Raw genomic sequence first — 17,709 nt, forward strand, 5'->3', positions numbered from 1 at the left:
CAGACGGATTTTAAATTGAATGTATAGTTTAGGAAAAAAATCATTTCAAAATAGGAAAACGTTTAACGTCCACCCACCTCCGGTCTTTCCCCAACACGTGGATATGCTATGCACCCGAGGCTGATTTCCTGCGTAGAACTAGTTGCACGTGTCGCTCATCTACTCGTGGCCTGGCCTCTCACAGCTAAAATATCATTTGAATCAGACGATGTAGAAAAGCTGCACGAATCTTATACACCGAAAGATGAGTAGATTTTTTTCTTCCAGAAGATAGATAGGATCCCCCGGTATCCGCGTGAAAAACATGAAGCACGGAAAGCGGGGGGACCTATTTATCTTGTACAAGATTGTTAACACACATATCTTTAATCCATTAGCGGCCCAACAGTAGGCCCATAGACTACGAGCTGCCGTACAGTTTCTTTTTTTTTCTCATGTCCGCGGTCCACCTGATTATTTTCAAATTCCAACACATGGTAACTCAAAAAAAATCCAACACATGGTAATAAAAATAACATATTGGATCTCATCTCGCCGCAATCTTCCGCCCGATTCCCGCCGCCGCCACGCGCCGCTGCCTCGCTCCATCGCACTCCCGTGCCGCCACCCCGCCAGCGCTCCCTCACCACGCGCTGCCCGGCCGCAGAATGCAGCAGGCAAAACCCTAGGCTAGGGTTTCCGCTGGGATTTGTCGTGCCCGCTCGTCGATTCGCCATCTTCGGCCGCTGCGCCTCGGCTTCCTCACCTCCGGCCAGAGGCACGGCATTTGGGCCCGCCCGAGCTCGGATTTTGGGCCGGATCAAACACGGCGCCAGGAACGCCCGCCGCCGTACCAGCAACCGCAGCTCGCTAGGGTTTCCACCACCGCCGAAGCCGCCGACGTGGCCGTCAAGTTCAAGTCTTTGGCGTCGCAATAAAAAAATAAAATCTTTGGCGTCCTCCCTCCCAGCCCAGCCGCTCCGCGCTCGCGCTCCGCTTCCTCCACCACCGCTCGCCTAATTCGCCGCCGCCGCCCGCTTCTGAAGCCTCTCGCGCACGCTCGCGCACGCTCGCGCAGGCAGCCATGGCGAAGGAGGATCTGGCCGCGGAGGCCGGCGAGAAGCAGGAGCCGACGCCGCGCCTGGCGTCGACGTTCGCGGAGCTGGGCATCTGCAAGGAGCTGGTGGAGGCGTGCGACCTCATGGGGTGGAAGGAGCCCACCAGGATCCAGGCCGAGTCCATCCCCCACGCCCTCCAAGGTACCACCGACCATCCGTTGTCCTTCCAGTTTGGGCTGTGCCGGGCGATTGCGATTGCAGGCTCTTAGTCCGGTTTGGTTCTGCTCCCAGGGAAGGACCTCATCGCGCTGGCGCAGACGGGGTCGGGGAAGACGGGCGCGTTCGCGCTGCCCATTCTGCAGGAGCTGCTCGAGAACCGCGACGTGCAGCATCCTTTCTTCGCCTGCGTGCTGTCCCCAACGAGGTCCGGCTTGCTTTCTCAAATCCTCCCTTTGCCGGCAACGTTTCACCATCCGGTTTCGAATGTGCGTGGTAGCTGACCTTGCGACTGTGGTGTGTGGCCCAGGGAGCTGGCGATTCAGATTGCGGAGCAGTTTGAGGCGCTCGGAGCAGCAATCGGTTTGCGATGCTTAGTGGTGAGTTAACTTGCTGGCAGCGATCAATGTTAGAGCATTCCTATCTGATGAAGTTCAATGCTATCTGTTACGGTGAAGCAGGCAGACTTTCTAAATATTGCTGCTCAAGTTCAATGCTATTTCTATATATTGCTATCCAGGCCACTTTTGCTACCAATTTATTCTTCTTTGCTGACCACCTTATATCTCTGTCTAATGTCTATAATCATAACTGCTTTCTTCTCTGGATTCTTTGAACATGTCACGCGCTTGTATTATTAAATTAGATGCATTCAGATGTCCCCTGGAGATATTGTATCTCCTATGCCTGTTATGTGGGCTTGTTGGTTTCAACTGACATTTTATTTTATTTTTCACCAGCTTGTTGGTGGAGTGGATCGGATGCAGCAGGTGTTAGCCATTGGAAAACGTCCTCATATTGTTGTGAGTGCTGTAGATTCCATGATTTTCTCTGCATTTGTCCAAGCTATAGACCTGAAGTTGTTTTCCCCATTTATATAGCAAAAAATATTTTTTTACTCAGTATGTTTCTAATATGTATTATGTTGAAACTTGTACATTAAATGACTTCTGAAAAGCCACCACAATGGCATCGGCATCCTTATGAAATCCAGTTTCTCCTGTTGCTGGATTTAGCTCTTGGAGCTTTTAGTATGCCATATAAACCAGTAGCAACAGACATATGAGCTTTGATTCTCTTTGGCTCCTCCACACTTGCATGACACCGAAAATTCTATAACTGAATATTCCGTGAAGTCAATTTGATTTTGCATATTGTTTGTCTTCATGACTTCATGTGAACTAATGTATTTCTCGTAATATTTCCTTCAAAACTTAGGTTGGAACTCCTGGGCGTCTTTTGGATCATTTGACAGATACTAAAGGTTTTAGCCTTAAGAAAATCAAGTATTTGGTATGTATACTGTTTTCTTATTATTAAACACGTTGTATTAATTGTGTTAGTGATCTACACTAACGTCTACTGTGGGAAGAAACAAAAACTTCTTCTATCTACCTGATAAACTGTATCTCCCAACTGCTTTTCTAACCATCTAACTGAATAATATCTATTTACCTTTTGACTGCCTGAAGTTGCTGAAATCTACTTTTTTCTAAGTAAAAAATCCCATACTGTATGTTGGTAATTCTTGCTGGATACGTTGAAAAATGTTAGAACGTGTCATCTTACTGATTTCGTTCCAATTTTCATATCCATGATTTCTCCAAGTTATTGGCTCATATTTTATTATAGCATGAACTTCATCCTTGATGTTCTTAATTCGTAATCATTTGCCGAATGCGGTGCTGTTAATTCTGTACTTTGCTTGTCAACTAAAACTGGATCGGTCTGAACTCAAAGTTTAATTTTAGACATGAAGATCCTTATATATTGGACTGTATATCTTAATTTTAGATATCTGTATGAATTGTTGTCGGCCTAAAATTGTTTTGACATTAGGTCTATGCTTTGTGTTTCTAGGTATTGGATGAAGCTGATAAATTACTTAATGTGGAGTTTGAGAAAGCCCTTGATGACATTCTAAAAGAGATACCTAAAGACAGGAGAACTTTCCTCTTTTCAGCGACCATGACCAAAAAGGTTTGTGGATACTGTTGTACTTGGTTTGTTTATGTGATGAAACTACTTAATTTATAAGACTTCTTAATAAAATAACAGAAAAATAAAGCAAGTCTTGATAGTATTAAATTCTTGATACAGCCATGCCTTCTGTTCTCAGTCATATGATACCACTTTAAAATGCCTGAGAAGATAAAAGAGTGATGATCTCTCATATCTATCCTGCCAAATGTCACTATGCCTTTATTTTCTTTTATCTTGTGTGATTGTCTCTTTCACTGCTTGATTTTTTTGGTACAATTAGTTGGCATAATCGTGGACTAGTTTTATAAACTGTGCTTTTGTAATTTTGTTTGACTAAACGAAATTTCCTTTCCAACAACTTAGGTAAATAAACTGCAACGGGCTTGTCTCAGGAATCCTGCTAAGGTGACATTCTATCTTTGCCCCTCGAAGCATTTAAATAAGCAAGAAGTTGACCACATTTTCCTCTGCTTTCTTATTAACCTTCCCCCCCCCCCCCCCCCCCCCGCCCCTTGTGAACAGGTTGAAGCGGCCTCAAAATATTCTACAGTAGATTCACTTAAACAAGAATTCTATTTCGTTCCTGCAGATTACAAGGTCGGTTTATCTGGCCCCACATCTGTGTTGCTGCTACTGCTGATGTCTTGCTGTATAGATGATTTTCTTGAGTTCATGTGATCTAAATCCGTGCCCTCTATGTTTTGTATTGCCATGGACTATTGTAAGTAATATGTTTAATGTTGCAATCATATCTTGCGATGTTTGAGTACTTAAAAAGTAGTGTCTTTTTTTGTTTCTTGGCCATTGGTGTATTATTTTCAGTATAGCTTTTCCCAAACCTATTATGCAACTCTATATTGTTCACCTTCACAGCGGAGTACCTATTCCCATCATTTGTCTCTGATCTACCTTTTGTTATGTGAATTTTAGGATTGTTATCTTCTTCATGTTCTGAATGAGAGGCGAGAGAGCATGATCATGATCTTTGTGCGCACCTGTGAATCTACTAGGCTCCTTGCTCTCATGCTAAGGAATCTTGGTTTGAAAGCTATGTCTATCAGTGGCCAAATGAGTCAGGTTTATTTTCTTTGACTTAAATGTCACACACAGACAATTAGATGATTATTTCATTTAGTTGACTAATCCTCTGTGAGGTGTGACATGTCTTCTTTATTTCTTTCCTTACTCTCTAATTATTTTGGTTTATTTTTCTTTATCAGGATAAGAGGTTGGGTGCTTTAAACAGGTTCAAAGCGAAAGATTGCAATATCCTTATTTGCACTGACGTGGCAAGTCGTGGTCTTGACATTCAAGGAGTCGATATGGTCATCAACTATGATATTCCAATGAATTCTAAGGTCTCATCCATTCATTTCAGTACTTGCCTCATATTTAGTGATTTTATTTCAACAGCTTACAATGTTTACATTTGGGTATGCTATGATTCTAAATCTTTTGTTGCTCTACATATAGGATTATATTCATCGGGTGGGTAGGACTGCACGTGCAGGGAGATCAGGCTATGCTGTATCTTTGGTGAATCAATATGAAGCCCAATGGTTTGTGCTGATTGAGCAGCTACTTGGTAAGAGCAGTTTTCCTTCATGCCCCCTTTTTACTTTTTGTTTGCCAATTTGCATGCATAACTGGAGATAGTATCTTTCCAATGCCTGAATCTCATTGACTATGTTTTGCAGGCAAGAAAATTGACCAGTGTAAGGTGGACCCAGATGAAATCATGATACTTAAAGAGCCCATATCAGATGCAAAGAGAATTGCTCTAACGGTATGCCCTCCACCAATGTTTGTTCTCGGTGTGATTCTTGCGCCATTCTTGCTGGTGCACTTCTATGACAACTGGCTCACAGAATCGTAATTGTTTATCCTTGTAGAAAATGAAGGATTCCGGTGGCCGCAAGAAGCGGAGAAAGGTGGGAGATGACGATGACGAGGTAGAAGACCATGCTCATTCTAAAAGATCAAAACCCTTCAAGAAATCTAACAGACGATGAAAGCTCTGGAGTTTGCCCTGCTGAGTTGGAATCCATGTGTACAGCTCCTCGAATGTTAGTCCATTTTGCATTTTTGTGCGACACCGTTTCAGTGCCAACCCTGTGGATTGGCTGTGATGCACCTGCAAGTCGTCCAATTTTGTCGCCTCAAACCATGTTATGAAGAAAAGAAAACTAGTTATATTTGTTCATTATTGGTGAAAGTTGATGGACACTGCTGCCTGTATTATTCTTGTGCCCCAAGTCGTAGGCAGCTCCGCCTGGCTTTCAAGTTTAGGCGACAATAAGAGAATTTAGGTGAGACTCTGAATAGGTTTCAGAAACAGTATAATCCTGCTCTGGGATAAATGTTGTTGTGCGCAAAGGTTTGGACTGGCCCCAGAAATGTTTTTCCGTGTTAGCAGCGAGTTGGAGGACGGCTTCATGTCGTCGTCGTGATCCTGTGCCTAGCTCACAAGGTTGTGCTCTCGTCGGCGTCGCATCCAGTTGATTTTGACCATGCAACTAACCGATGAGGTTGTCGCACCCTGCCTTATTGTATGATAGATTTCCTGATCTAGTAGGGGGAAAAGAAACCGCATTGCATGATGTCCATCCGCTTTGCAACGACATGGTTCCACCACCCTAATCTTGTTGGACCTTCGCTTTCACCACCCTGCCTCTGGGTGGGTGATGCTACCTAGCTGCGTTGCTGCAAAAGCTGTCGACGTACTGCGTGTGATGGATTCTCGTTTTCGGAAGGGCTTGTTGGTACCGCCTGGTCTGGTACTCGTCGCAGCACCTGAATGATGGACCTCAGGTATGCAATTGCAACAGAAGAGGAGGCTGCACCTGCACCTGCACTGCAATGCAATACAAAGTGGTTAGCACGAACGAATCGGCTGAAGATAGGGATAGGGACGACGACCAAGACAAATAAAGATGATGGTTCCGAAACTCTTGCTTGGATCTGAGAGTTTGACCTCAGCTGGTAAGGGTATTAGTGGGCACCAAATTAACGTTCCTCCGTACGTGCTACTCGGCATCATATCTAGAATTACCGATACTAATACTTTGTACAAAACTCCCCTATACACATACACACGCACACATCTCTACCAGTAAACTATCAACATCTTGGAATATATATGAACTTCCGTGTCTGACTTGGAGATTTAAAGGATAATAATACTATATATAAACCTCACCTGCTCCAGGTCCAGGAGTATCCGGACATAAAGTCAGATGGTTACGCAGACGATTTTTTAGTATTAATTCCCCTGGCCTGATAGCAGCAGGAGATGCATGAACGGGCATGCCCTGCAGACCGCAAACTAGCATGCCCTGTATTTTAATTAATTAACATACCAGGAGATTTTACAAAACTGAACATGAGACGCCAGCCCGTCACTAATTAACTGCTGTCGTTTTTTTTTTTTTGAGATCTTTCGGAATTTTTTCTCTCTCGATTACGCGAGAGAGAGTCGCGCATCATTGTATTAAGAAGAGAAAAAAAAACTGCTAGTAAGAACGAAGAAGACTTAGGAGAAGCACCGCACGCAGCTGCTGAATTATATTAACGGCCACTATCTGTCCGGCCGGCTCGTTGCTGCTCCAATTCAATTCAACCTGAACGAATGCATATTTTTACCAACACCAGGAGATGTGTGTACGGCATGTGTCCTTGGTTGCTTTGCTCCTACTCCTAGCGTACGTTCTAGCTAGAACAATCAAGTTCGCCCGTTCATACAGTTTCAAATCGGTTCATCTCATTCCTACCTAGCTTAATTCACCGCGAAATACGAGTATATATAATACACACACACACACACACACTTGGTATTAATTTGAAGTTTGAACTAGTATGTGTTCATATGTGTCGGGCGTAAAAGAAAAAAAAACTTGCACAAAATGATATGTAGTAACTTCATTTTGTTTGCACAAAAGCTTGGGCAGAAAAGAAGCAGTTGCAGGGCTTCATCAAAGTGTGGGCGTTTCTTTGACTGGAGGTTAGTTATGAATACATTTGTCAGGAATAAGCTTTGAATACAATGGAGGCTACATCTACATTGTATGGCGCCATCGAAGTTCATTTTCAACTAGTCTATCAGATTATCATAATCACACCGAGCCTTCAACTAGTCTATCAGATTATCATAATCACACCGAGCCTTCATACTTTGTCTGTGACAGCGGGGGTTGGTGTCTCACGCCATGGAAGAGAGGTACGGAGCCGTTAACATGTTACTACTACTAAACAGTACTACTAGATCATCATCGCTACATGCTACTACCACAACATCATCTTTGAGATCGACCCTGCTTAAACTTACATCGATCAGTAACTAGTCATTTTCTTCGTGAGAAACATTGCACTAGTTCTTCAAAAAAAAAAGAAAAAAAGAAACTGTAAGTAGGTATAGAGTGACGCAGACATGTAGCAGAACTGCAGTAAGGGGCCGGCAAGCAGTTCCGAGCTGGAAGCCGTTACCAGCAGACCCTACCTTGCGTTTGGCTGCTGCTGCTGCTGCAGCAATCTCGTTTCAGAAAAACAGCAGCAGCAATCCAGAAAGCACGATCCTCCTCTGTTCTCATGTAATTTCTGCTGCGCGCGGCTCCTTTCGGCTTGTCGCTGTCACGCACACCTCTCCGCGCGCGCTCTCTTCTCTTCTTTTCTTCTTCCTGGACAGCAGAGCAGGCAGCACTCTCTCAGCTCCCGCGACGTCACGCTCTTTTTCTTCTCCATCCCCTTCGGGTTCCAAGCTCGCGAAGCCTTCCTTGCTGCTCCAGCAGGTCGAGGAAGCTAAGGGTCGACTGCTTCATCGACGACGCGGCTAGCTGGGCTGCATCAGGTAATTAATTAGCAAAGACACCTCTCCCCCCGTCGGTGACCCTCGCGGTTCCAACTTGCTTGTGCTGGATGCCTGGATCATGGCCATGGCCTGCAGTCCAAGGCCCGGCCATCATCCCTGATCTTCGCACCGATAACCTGCGTGTCGACTTACCGTCTTGCCTGGGCGGGCGTTTAGGAGTTTAATCTGGGGCCTGGGGGCGTTCTTGGTGTGGCTATATTTTGTATCTCCCTCCCGTAGCCTGAATTTCTCTGAACTTGCAACCGAATCGACTAGCTGCTGCCCGAGTTCGTCGGCTTCGTCTCCTGTCCTGCCTGCTACTACTCTTTTAGCACCCCCGATCAGGTGATTCCCGGTTGGGGTTGCTTCAGCAGCATTTCCCAGGATTCTACCTAACCTGAGAATTGATGACTTCTTTCTCTCCTTTTTTCTTCTTCTTCTTCTGGTTGCTCAAGCATATTCCTTTGCCTGTAAAGAATCATCAATGCTTTTCGGCATTCTCGGCACCCTTCCGTTGTTTCGAGCCTTTTCTTGACTCCATTTCCATGTTTGCTACCGTGTTCTCCGCCGTCCTTTCGTCTCTTGTCCAACGGGAATTGGAGTGATTATACGCATTCACTGAAGACAATTTGTGCATTTCGTTTTACCAAGTCTTATCTGATCCAGCTGCGATAAAGGTATTGACTACCTCGTGACAAATTTTCCGCAATGCTGCTCCAATCCGCCTTTGCCTCTGACTTGTTGTAATGGTAGTATGGTACCAGATTTCGTTTTGTCTTTCCTTTTTTCTTTCAAATGACCTAAACTACTTTTGTCCGTGTAGCTGTCAGCTTTTTCGAAAAAAAAAGGTTAATTGGATCCATGCCACTACAACTTCTTGAAGTTGGATTTCATGTTGAAATCCATGCCATTGAGTGGCATGATTTTCAACGTGAAACCCAAATTCACGGAGTTGTGGTGGCATGAATCGAATTTTCCCAAAAAAAAAATAGCTGTCAGCCTGTCACCATCTGAAATATTGCTTGTGTAGTAGGAAAAACTTTGTCAGAAGCAGAAGCAACTGCTGATTCCTACCGACAAAGCTGTACGGCCCTTACGGTCATGGGGACTGTCAATGACTGGGGAGAAAAGCTAGACCATTTCGCCGAGTCCTCTGGTGAATCCTACGCTAAAATGAACTGCATTTCCTTGTTCCCTTCGTTGACAGTTTGTGCACGGGGGCCTCGTTATTTCAGTCTCTATGCAGCCAAGCCTGACATGATAGAGTAATCTTGCTTTAAGATGTTTCAGCAGGAACCTTTGTTCTGAAAGCTGCTAGATATCCGGTCAATTTTGTCGAAAGAAATTGTTAGCCCTTGCATTAACTGGAAAAAAAACCCTCTTACATCCCGAAATTTGTATACTTCTCGTTGCGCAGGGGCTAACATTGAAACTCTATAGATCCAGATTATGCAGTACAGCTAATTCGCAAAAGGTGTGAGGTGTGCTGCCAATGAAGACCAGACACATCGATTTCTTGCTCACATGCTACGTAGGGAAAACAGGAAGACAGTGCATCTAGCAGATGCTATTGCAAGAGAGAATGGTAAGATATACAATATTGTTTCTTCGTTGCTCTTATCGTTAACAGTTAACATCACTAATCATTTATTTCCCATTTTTGCAGAGTGTTTACTCGTTAAAAGGTTCTAAAGGTCCAGTGTTTCCTCTACGATCAATCCTCGTCTTCTTCATTGCATTATTCGGCTTCTATGTCTGCTACTTCTCCTTTAATCAGTTAGCTTTCGAAACTGAAGAAAAACTGACCAGCGAAGAAGAACAAACAAAACATATTTGCAGAAAACCTGCAGTTCCACATGAGCAGGGGCGATATTTGCACTTCCCAAAACCTACGACTTATGACAGGTAACTTCCTCTGAAGATAGATGGCCTCTCCCATGTTCTACGCATATAATTCGTGTATGTTATGTTCTCTGATTCTTGTTTCTGCACTCATTTCCTGGTTCAAAGAGGCGAATGTGCTTGTACCCCGGTCCGTTTCTTTGTCATCGTGTCTATGCAAAGATCAGGAAGTGGGTGGTTTGAGACTTTGCTGAACAGCCACCCTAATGTCAGCTCAAATGGTGAAATCTTCTCTGTGAGAGATAGAAGAGAAAACATCTCGACTATTTTGGGGACTCTTGATAAATTGTATAGCATGGACTGGCTCACTAGTGCAGCAAAAAATGAATGCACAGCAGCATTTGGATTGAAGTGGATGCTAAATCAGGTAAACTATCATTGCATTCCCCACTTTACTGTGGTCTGTGTGAAGGTTTACTCAGTGAGCTGCTTTTGAAGTACACATTGTTCGGTTAGCCCAGAAATGGCACAGGAATACAGGATAGGTCCTATCATGTACCTTTGAATCTTCGACTATATGTTTTTGGACTCCAAACCTGAAACCTAGCAATAAGGATTTTGATAAACTTGAAAACCTACTAATCATACATTGGCCCTGAGTAATGCTAAATATGAGGCATAAAAGCACTGGCTTGCATTAAGATAGTTCACTCCATGTTTTGCAGGGACTCATGGAGCACCATCATGACATTGTTGATTATTTAAATAGCAAAGGGGCTATAGTGATACTTCTCTTCAGGAGGAATACATTACGGAGGCTTATCTCTGTGTTGGCTAACAACTATGATAGAAGAACAAAGCAGTTGAATGGCATCCATAAATCACACGTTCACTCAAAAGAGGAGGTATGATGCAATAAAAGAAAAAAAAATGAACCTATCGTAATAGCAAAAGATGGCTTATCTGATATCCTTTTGCTCTTACTGAAAACTACCTTATCTGATTCTCTCTGAAAAGTATTCCATCCTGTCCGTACCTTTTGCTTGGGCAGGCTGAGATACTCGCAACATTCAAGCCAAAGATGGACGTGTCAACTCTGATCCCAAGCATCAGAAACGCTGAACATTCCATGAGAACTTGCTTGGGCCATTTCCGAAAAACGCACCACATGATCCTCTATTACGAGGATGTGATCCGCGACAAAAATGTAGTGATCATAAACAATCGGCATTCTCAGCCTCTGACTAGCTCCAAGATCACTCATAGCATTTTTTTTCTTTTCTTTTGTTGATTTATGCAGGCACTGTCCCGAGTGCAGGAATTCCTCGGAGTTCCGGTGACCAAACTGTCCAGCCAGCATGTGAAGATCCACACCAGGCCCCTCCCTGACCTCGTCGAGAACTGGGAGGATGTGAGCGAGATGCTGAACGGGACGAAGTATACTCAGTTTCTTGACGACGCAGATTATGTCAAGTGATGTTTTCTAGTTCACATCAGGGCCAAACGGGTCATAGTTCCAATTTCTTTTAGCAAAGGTTTCAAAAATGTGTTTCCATTCTTTTTTTTTTGCCCTGCAAAAAGAGGGTTGCAGTCGGTTAAGGCAGCATTGTTTGTGTGCAGGAGGTTACAGAAGAGGTGAATGAAGCAGAGATGATAAAAAATTGAGGCGTTCATTTTCTGCCTTTTAGATTCTGTATAGATATATAGATTTTCTGGGTTTTATGCGTGCCCTCCGTTGGTGGCTCGCAATTGAGCTCCATCTCTGAAATTCCAAGAAAACAGTGCTCCATGAACCACAACCAGCGATTGCTGTGCTGCATTGGAAGTTTCGCCGTTGCCAGCTGTTTCCTTACTAGCACCGATCTAATTTTACTTCGAAGTTAAAAAACAGTCCTGAAATTTCAAAAATCAAGTATCTTCTGTTCAACAGTTTTTCCTTTTTTTTTTCGAATGCGGTAATCCTCTTTTGTTGCAGCAAGTGCTCATTGTTCTGACAGATTACAGATGTTTCAGGAAGGGCACAAAATTACAGACAAATGGAATTTCAAAACTTTTTATCTATATTTTGATGCTATCTCATCAGTCCTGAACAAAGTCGGAAATCTATATTTTGCAGCAATCCCTCTGATATGAAAAAAATGTTTTTGCAAATTCTACATGGATATACAACAGTTTGGTGATACAACAGCTATAACAACAGTCGGTCTCAGTCTGTTTTCCTGCGGGAAAATGACTTCCGCTCTGACAAAGGGACAATCACCTCGCACATATTTCTAATCATGCCTCGGTCATATATGTTGTTTTTCACAACTGGTTCCACAGTCGGTCTTCTGGACCTAACGAAGAATGCCCTCCATTTGCTTGGAGGAGCTTTGTGGGCATCGCTGTTAGCTGAGCCCATGCTGGCCTTGAGTGCAGCAGCATTTGCCTTTGCTTCATTCTCCCTTTTCATCCACACGACGTAGTCTTGCCATTTGAATGACTGAAGAAGATTGTGGGGGAGAATCCACAGGCATTTTCTTGTATTAGAAACGTCCTTCAAACTATTTTTTGTTGTAGTTAAAATTAAAATTCATTTTCCCACTTGGTATAGCACTTGTCTCCTTGAGAGAGGCATATGATATTCTGACTATTTACAAAATCCGCCTACACTGATATATGCTTCATCTAGAAAGTTATACTTTTTTTTTTTCGAAATACTAGAAAGTTATATTTTGTCCACCAAAACAAAAAGGCATGTCTGGCTAGTAAGGGAAGCTAGTCTTTGAAATGAAATATTTAAAGACTACAACAAAGAAAGGATGGAGTTTTCATTAAACAGGAACAAAGCGTCTTGAGAAATAATTTGTTTGACTAAATTTCAAATGTTTAAGTGCAGTTATCAATTTCTTACCTCATTGGTTGTTGTATTTTTTAAACAAAGGTGTGCATGATACGTGCAGAAACCACCAAGGAGCAATGCTAGTATAGCCAAAAATACACTCAGAAGTATCTGTGTGTTATGCACAGCAAGCAACCACTGCAAAATTGACCAGAGTAAAAAGAACAGTTCAGCAGAGCAGTAAAAAAAAGATTGGATTCAATGTGTTCCTATATTGTACCTGTGCAACATGTGGAAATAATCCCGAGAATGAGTTCTCAATACCATAATAAGCTGTCAAAATTCAAAACAGTTCAATACAAATGCGAAAATATAGGTCCATCAAAATAAGTCATGTTACTTAGCACGGTTTATACTTTATATGATTCCTCAATCAGTGTATGCAGGTCATTCATCAGAAATTACAGAGGCCTAGCAAGATGGTAAACAATTTCCTAAGAAGCGCTATTAGGAGAGTTTAACCCTCCAGCAAGAGAAATAAATTCTCATATGTGAATGGTTAAGTTTTATTGTAGATATGTTAGGTTACTCATGTTGAACAAGGCAGCAAGTTCTCGAGAAGGCATTGGTAACCTGTGAGAATGTAGATGACTTTCTTCTCTTTTAGTTCACCAGCAAGAATTAAGGCAAGGACTACTGCGCCATACACACATATAAGAAAATGCCTGTTATCAAAGGGAAGACAAAGTAAATAATAAAACATCTAGGGGAAAATGAGAAGACTATGTCAAAAAAACTGTTCGATAGTCATCAATAACAGACTTTTTAAATATTTCAGGTCAGTGAGTCACTTTGATGATCAACTAGCTTCCTGCGTCCTACTGACTACTGAGACAATTATGAGTATAACAAAAAGGCTCTAGTGTTTGGCTAGGTAGAATAGTCGAGTGCTGATTAAATCTCCCGGATTGATTTGGCAATACAAAGATAAGATGATCTATAAGTTAGAACGAAAACCATGAAGCTACAACACAAATAGATCAGTAATTAACACTACATCAAAACAACTGCATTTTGCACACTACATTGGAAAATTATGCTGTAGATTTCTAGAAGGCTAAGCATTTCACATAAAAACAAAGAAAAGAACAAGGAACTAATGATCCAACCATTTTTAAAAATCTCGACCAACCTAGGAGGAACTAGGTGGCTTTTTAATTAAGAAGAAATAGGCACCCAAATTTGCCTCGACAAGGAGTTGTAGGTGGTCTAGGCATACATTCACACGCTCAACCAATGATCCAACCTATTGTAAGAAAGTTAATCTTGAAACCAAAGTCAGATAGCATATGTATTTTGAGACACTTATTTGTTTTTTTACATTGATTGATGTCCTATTCTTGGTGGTTGTAGTTGGCTTAATATTCGGTACTCATAAATATTGAATGTTTAGGCACTGCACCACACCCAAGAGAGAGAGAGAAGGGGGGGGGGGCTTTCATTTATATAGTTGTGCAAGGGGAGCCAAGTAGGCTGCACTACAAAGGAAGTACAACTATTTATGTCTAATAATAAAGAATGACAGTTTATTCCATAATAGTAACATAGAGAAGCTTTGATTGGAAATCATGTTGATTATTACGAATTTTTATTTAGGCTCTAAAAGACAGGCAGAAGGTAAACATAGAAAAACATAAACAATTATCTGTTAGAAATGGTATGAGCCTTTAAATTTCCCATTTAGGACATATAAAGTTTATAAGGTAGGCTGAAGAAACCTGAGGAAAACTCACCAAACCAAAAAGGCCACAAAATAGCGAGTATTTTTCTCCCCAATGCAATTATTCTGTATCAACAAGGACAGATTCAGAACATAAACAAAGCAAAAGCAATACCATCAAGCAGTAAGTGTAAGTACCATCCATCCACAATGGTGATCAAATCGAGCAAAGCATTTATCACATATTCTGCAGTGCTTTGCCCTGGCTGGTCTGCATATACATGGCTAACGAATCACTTTCAGATATGAAATAAAGGTAACAGACATGATGAACGTCTAAAAGAGAACAGAAGTTATTCATCCTAGAATGTTATCAAAATTAAAAGGACTTCAAGAAATCAGTTCTATCTGTTGCACATGCGTAGGATTACTCATTGCAACTCATCAGTGAAATTCTACAGTTGTACTTAAGTAAACAGATAACTATCATCTTACAGATTACTACTCCACTGTCTTCAGCATGCAATAATTAGCTGACATGTTAGTAAAATATACCTAGGAATCTTGCAAGTAGAGCATTCTTTCTCCACAAAGATAACGTTGTCATATGGGTAGGCAGATACATATTGAGAGACATTCTCAGCAGTAACAGTCCCAGGATCAGAAAAGCTAGTGAGCACGAAGAGTATAGCACCAACAGCAACAGCAACTATGCTAAAATATCTGCACATTTAGACATCTCATCATTAGAAATAGACAATGAAATCTATCCCAAATTAGTAATTGCAGTTGCAAGTTACCTGTGCCATCCACTAATATAATACCCAGGAATATACTCGAAAGATGTCTGCACTATTATAAAATATGTGACCCCAATTAGGGCAACATAAAACACCTGCAGTTGAGAGAAGAAATGAAGTCACAAAGACACAAACTACTGATTTGGAGCTGCTGCAGACTCTAAATGTTATATGCAGTCAGCGAACACATCAGGAGGAAAACTCTAAGCTCAGTAGGGAATTTCATATAAAAGAGTGAGCTACAGATTTGCCAGGCCAAGTACTTTGTGCTAGCTCATGTGTCCAAGGATATTAGTGGAATAATCAATACAAAAAATCTCAGTGAAAACAAGGAATTTAAATGCAAGGGGGAACTGAAGTTTATGCGAATTATGTGCAAGTATTATCCATCCGTAATAGTAAACCACTGTGCTCCCTATTTCAGTGCAGGAGTTAATTCAGATCGACTGTTCAAGCATGCCATTTTTTACATGCCAAGTGACGCCAGAAAGCAACATGTATCACTATTCTCACTTGTTCTCCTTCCAGTCCTCACTTTACCCGCCTTCCAAATCCTTTTCCCTCCGCTCCTCCATCGGTCTTCCTTAGCTCTTTCTTACCCCAGTCAACAGTGCACCCATGTACTCACATATCACAGCTTCACACATTCGTGTGGTGGGTGCAACCGACCAATTGTGATTGGCATGGCCCCAGTCAACAGTGCACCCATTCAATTACGTTTAGTTCATTCCAACTTAACCTCCAAATAAAGCCAGACACCTCGCATATCCAAGCTGCACCAGCGAAGTAGCAGAGTAACAGAAACCTTTAACAATTTCACAGAACCTGAAGAAGATAAGATCCCTCCCTCGATCAGCAGCTTTTCGCTACACGTTTAATGTTTGGAAAATGCAGCAGGTTTACCCTATGCATGTAACAAACCAAAACCCCTACATGGCTACATTCTGGTTCAGAAAAAACTCCTCATTTGCAGAACGAAATCAATCATCCGGGCTACCGAGCACCCACCCACCACCAATCCCATATCAGTTAACCGACGCTCGCTAGCATCAACTTGACAGCTACCCATAATCACGCAGCATCAAGCTTTCACAACTGAAACCGAAATACCTAAAACTCTTTACTACATGCCATTTCGTCATGAACAATTCTCCCCCATCATTGACCATGCAAGACACTTTCTCCCCTATCACTGGCAGTTCAAGTACTGAATGAGGTTAGCACGTACCTGCAGGATCGGGTTTGGCCGGTCGCAGCAGTACTGCTCGACGCCGAGGACGAGATCCCTGGCCCCTTTGCCGCACACCGACTGCACGAACCGCCTGCGCGTGCGCGAACAACCCCTTCACTCGCTAAACAGGGGCAGGAGCGAAGGGAAGGGAAGGAGGGAGGCGCGAGAAACGTACAGGAGGTAGTGGTAAGCGCCGAAGGTGAGGAAGTGGTTGATGCTCTGGACGAAGGTGCCCTCGAAGATGGGCCACTGCCCGCACAGGAACGACACCACCACCAGCGCCGTCACCGACCCGTGCGCCACCAGCAGCCACGGCACCTCCATCCCGTCGCCGGCTCCTCCCCTCGCCCTCGCCGGCTAACCGCCGCCGGTGATTCTGATCGATCCCGTCAGAGTCAGAGGAACCGCCGCCGGACGGGGGAAACAACGCGAAGCAACCTCTTCTGATTGAGGTTGAGGCTAGCCACCTGAGCAGGGAGACGTGGCATTTACGAGGTTTTAGGCCTGATTGGAGTGCCGATTGGTCTGCAAATCTTCAGTATCTAAGTTCAGATTTGAAGCTAATTCTCAAGATTTGAATTGCGAACTCTCCTTTTGTTTCTCGGAGATAGAGAATTAAAATCGGAGTTTAGGTTAAATTCGTACGAATTACGGGGGTTCGGGTTCCGTGCCTTGTTCGGCTGGCTGGCTGGCTGATTTGGCGTGAGAGAAAAACACTGCTGGCTGGCTGGCTGATTTGGCGTGAGAGAAAAATACTGTTGTGGTTGGCTAAATCTCCCAGCCGAACAAGGCACCGGTCTCCCTACGATTGAAAAAAACAAACATAACGAAGGATATAGTAATTAATAAATTATTAATGGCTCGTTTGGTAAGGCTACCAGTTTGAAAACGTTTCTGATTTTTAAACGATCTTTGCTCATTGTAGCAAAAACCCAGTGAAGCCAACTCCCAAGAACCGAAGCCGGGCTGTATCAAACGAGAATACTGCGCTGCACCCTGCACGTCACAATGTCAGCACTGGGCTAGCTCGATCGCGAGCGCAGACCCCGTTAACTCCACTATGCCACTTTCTTTTCCCAGTTCACATTAGAGGAAAAACCGCCGTCAAGCACGAAATTCAGACCTTACGGGTACCACTTCCGCCAGCTCATTTCTGATCATAGGACAGTTTCCATTCAATTTTGTAACCCTAAGTACAGGGCCTCAAATGGCAATA

At 43.0% G+C, this 17,709-nt stretch overlaps 3 protein-coding genes across 6 annotated transcripts; 2 read left to right on the forward strand and 1 right to left on the reverse strand.

Annotated features, from left to right (window-relative positions):
* Positions 1 to 536: 536 nt before the first annotated feature.
* LOC120652272 (DEAD-box ATP-dependent RNA helicase 10-like) lies at positions 537 to 5,554 on the forward strand. The gene is made up of 13 exons (XM_039930041.1): positions 537 to 1,238; positions 1,329 to 1,461; positions 1,564 to 1,633; positions 1,994 to 2,056; positions 2,472 to 2,546; positions 3,114 to 3,233; positions 3,600 to 3,641; positions 3,759 to 3,833; positions 4,167 to 4,313; positions 4,457 to 4,594; positions 4,710 to 4,821; positions 4,934 to 5,022; positions 5,129 to 5,554. Exons 1-13 carry the CDS (start codon positions 1,064 to 1,066, stop codon positions 5,246 to 5,248), a joined length of 1,359 nt encoding a protein of 452 aa, XP_039785975.1. The 5' UTR covers positions 537 to 1,063; the 3' UTR covers positions 5,249 to 5,554.
* A 2,207-nt stretch (positions 5,555 to 7,761) lies between these two features.
* LOC120652274 (nodulation protein H-like) lies at positions 7,762 to 11,767 on the forward strand. 4 transcript variants are annotated; one of them, XM_039930045.1, is made up of 8 exons: positions 7,762 to 8,079; positions 9,110 to 9,235; positions 9,520 to 9,664; positions 9,746 to 9,984; positions 10,090 to 10,348; positions 10,647 to 10,826; positions 10,973 to 11,128; positions 11,222 to 11,767. In XM_039930045.1, exons 3-8 carry the CDS (start codon positions 9,644 to 9,646, stop codon positions 11,396 to 11,398), a joined length of 1,032 nt encoding a protein of 343 aa, XP_039785979.1. In that variant the 5' UTR covers positions 7,762 to 8,079; positions 9,110 to 9,235; positions 9,520 to 9,643; the 3' UTR covers positions 11,399 to 11,767. The 4 variants fall into 4 exon arrangements, 3 of the variants coding, with proteins under 3 accessions (XP_039785979.1, XP_039785978.1, XP_039785977.1); XR_005666512.1 differs by lacking the exon at positions 9,110 to 9,235 and having other exon boundaries at positions 7,763 to 8,079; positions 11,222 to 11,456; positions 11,542 to 11,767; XM_039930044.1 differs by lacking the exon at positions 9,110 to 9,235 and having other exon boundaries at positions 9,497 to 9,664.
* A 180-nt stretch (positions 11,768 to 11,947) lies between these two features.
* LOC120652273 (probable protein S-acyltransferase 17) lies at positions 11,948 to 16,964 on the reverse strand. Its single transcript, XM_039930042.1, has 10 exons — positions 16,669 to 16,964; positions 16,491 to 16,584; positions 15,263 to 15,357; positions 15,018 to 15,185; positions 14,661 to 14,733; positions 14,536 to 14,588; positions 13,376 to 13,467; positions 13,023 to 13,075; positions 12,815 to 12,940; positions 11,948 to 12,403 (listed from the first exon to the last, which is right to left on the reverse strand). Exons 1-10 carry the CDS (start codon positions 16,815 to 16,817, stop codon positions 12,128 to 12,130), a joined length of 1,179 nt encoding a protein of 392 aa, XP_039785976.1. The 5' UTR covers positions 16,818 to 16,964; the 3' UTR covers positions 11,948 to 12,127.
* Positions 16,965 to 17,709: the final 745 nt, after the last annotated feature.

Source organism: Panicum virgatum, chromosome 9K (genome assembly GCF_016808335.1).
Source record: "Panicum virgatum strain AP13 chromosome 9K, P.virgatum_v5, whole genome shotgun sequence".
NCBI lineage: Eukaryota > Viridiplantae > Streptophyta > Magnoliopsida > Poales > Poaceae > Panicum > Panicum virgatum.

What these genes read in the sequence shown, in the direction of transcription:
- LOC120652273 (XM_039930042.1), bottom strand. Translation starts at nt 16,817, where the DNA reads ATGGAGGTGCCGTGGCTGCTGGTGGCGCACGGGTCGGTGACGGCGCTG. An exon ending in TATATTAGTGGATGGCACAG is followed by an intron (nt 15,186 to 15,262) that starts GTAACTTGCAAC and finishes CTAAATGTGCAG; the next exon opens with ATATTTTAGCATAGTTGCTG. An exon ending in AAAATACAACAACCAATGAG is followed by an intron (nt 12,404 to 12,814) that starts GTAAGAAATTGA and finishes AATCTTCTTCAG; the next exon opens with TCATTCAAATGGCAAGACTA.
- LOC120652272 (XM_039930041.1), top strand. Translation starts at nt 1,064, where the DNA reads ATGGCGAAGGAGGATCTGGCCGCGGAGGCCGGCGAGAAGCAGGAGCCG. An exon ending in TCGGTTTGCGATGCTTAGTG is followed by an intron (nt 1,634 to 1,993) that starts GTGAGTTAACTT and finishes ATTTTTCACCAG; the next exon opens with CTTGTTGGTGGAGTGGATCG. An exon ending in TTAAGAAAATCAAGTATTTG is followed by an intron (nt 2,547 to 3,113) that starts GTATGTATACTG and finishes TTGTGTTTCTAG; the next exon opens with GTATTGGATGAAGCTGATAA.
- LOC120652274 (XM_039930045.1), top strand. Translation starts at nt 9,644, where the DNA reads ATGCTATTGCAAGAGAGAATG. An exon ending in TGCTATTGCAAGAGAGAATG is followed by an intron (nt 9,665 to 9,745) that starts GTAAGATATACA and finishes CCATTTTTGCAG; the next exon opens with AGTGTTTACTCGTTAAAAGG. An exon ending in ACGTTCACTCAAAAGAGGAG is followed by an intron (nt 10,827 to 10,972) that starts GTATGATGCAAT and finishes TTGCTTGGGCAG; the next exon opens with GCTGAGATACTCGCAACATT.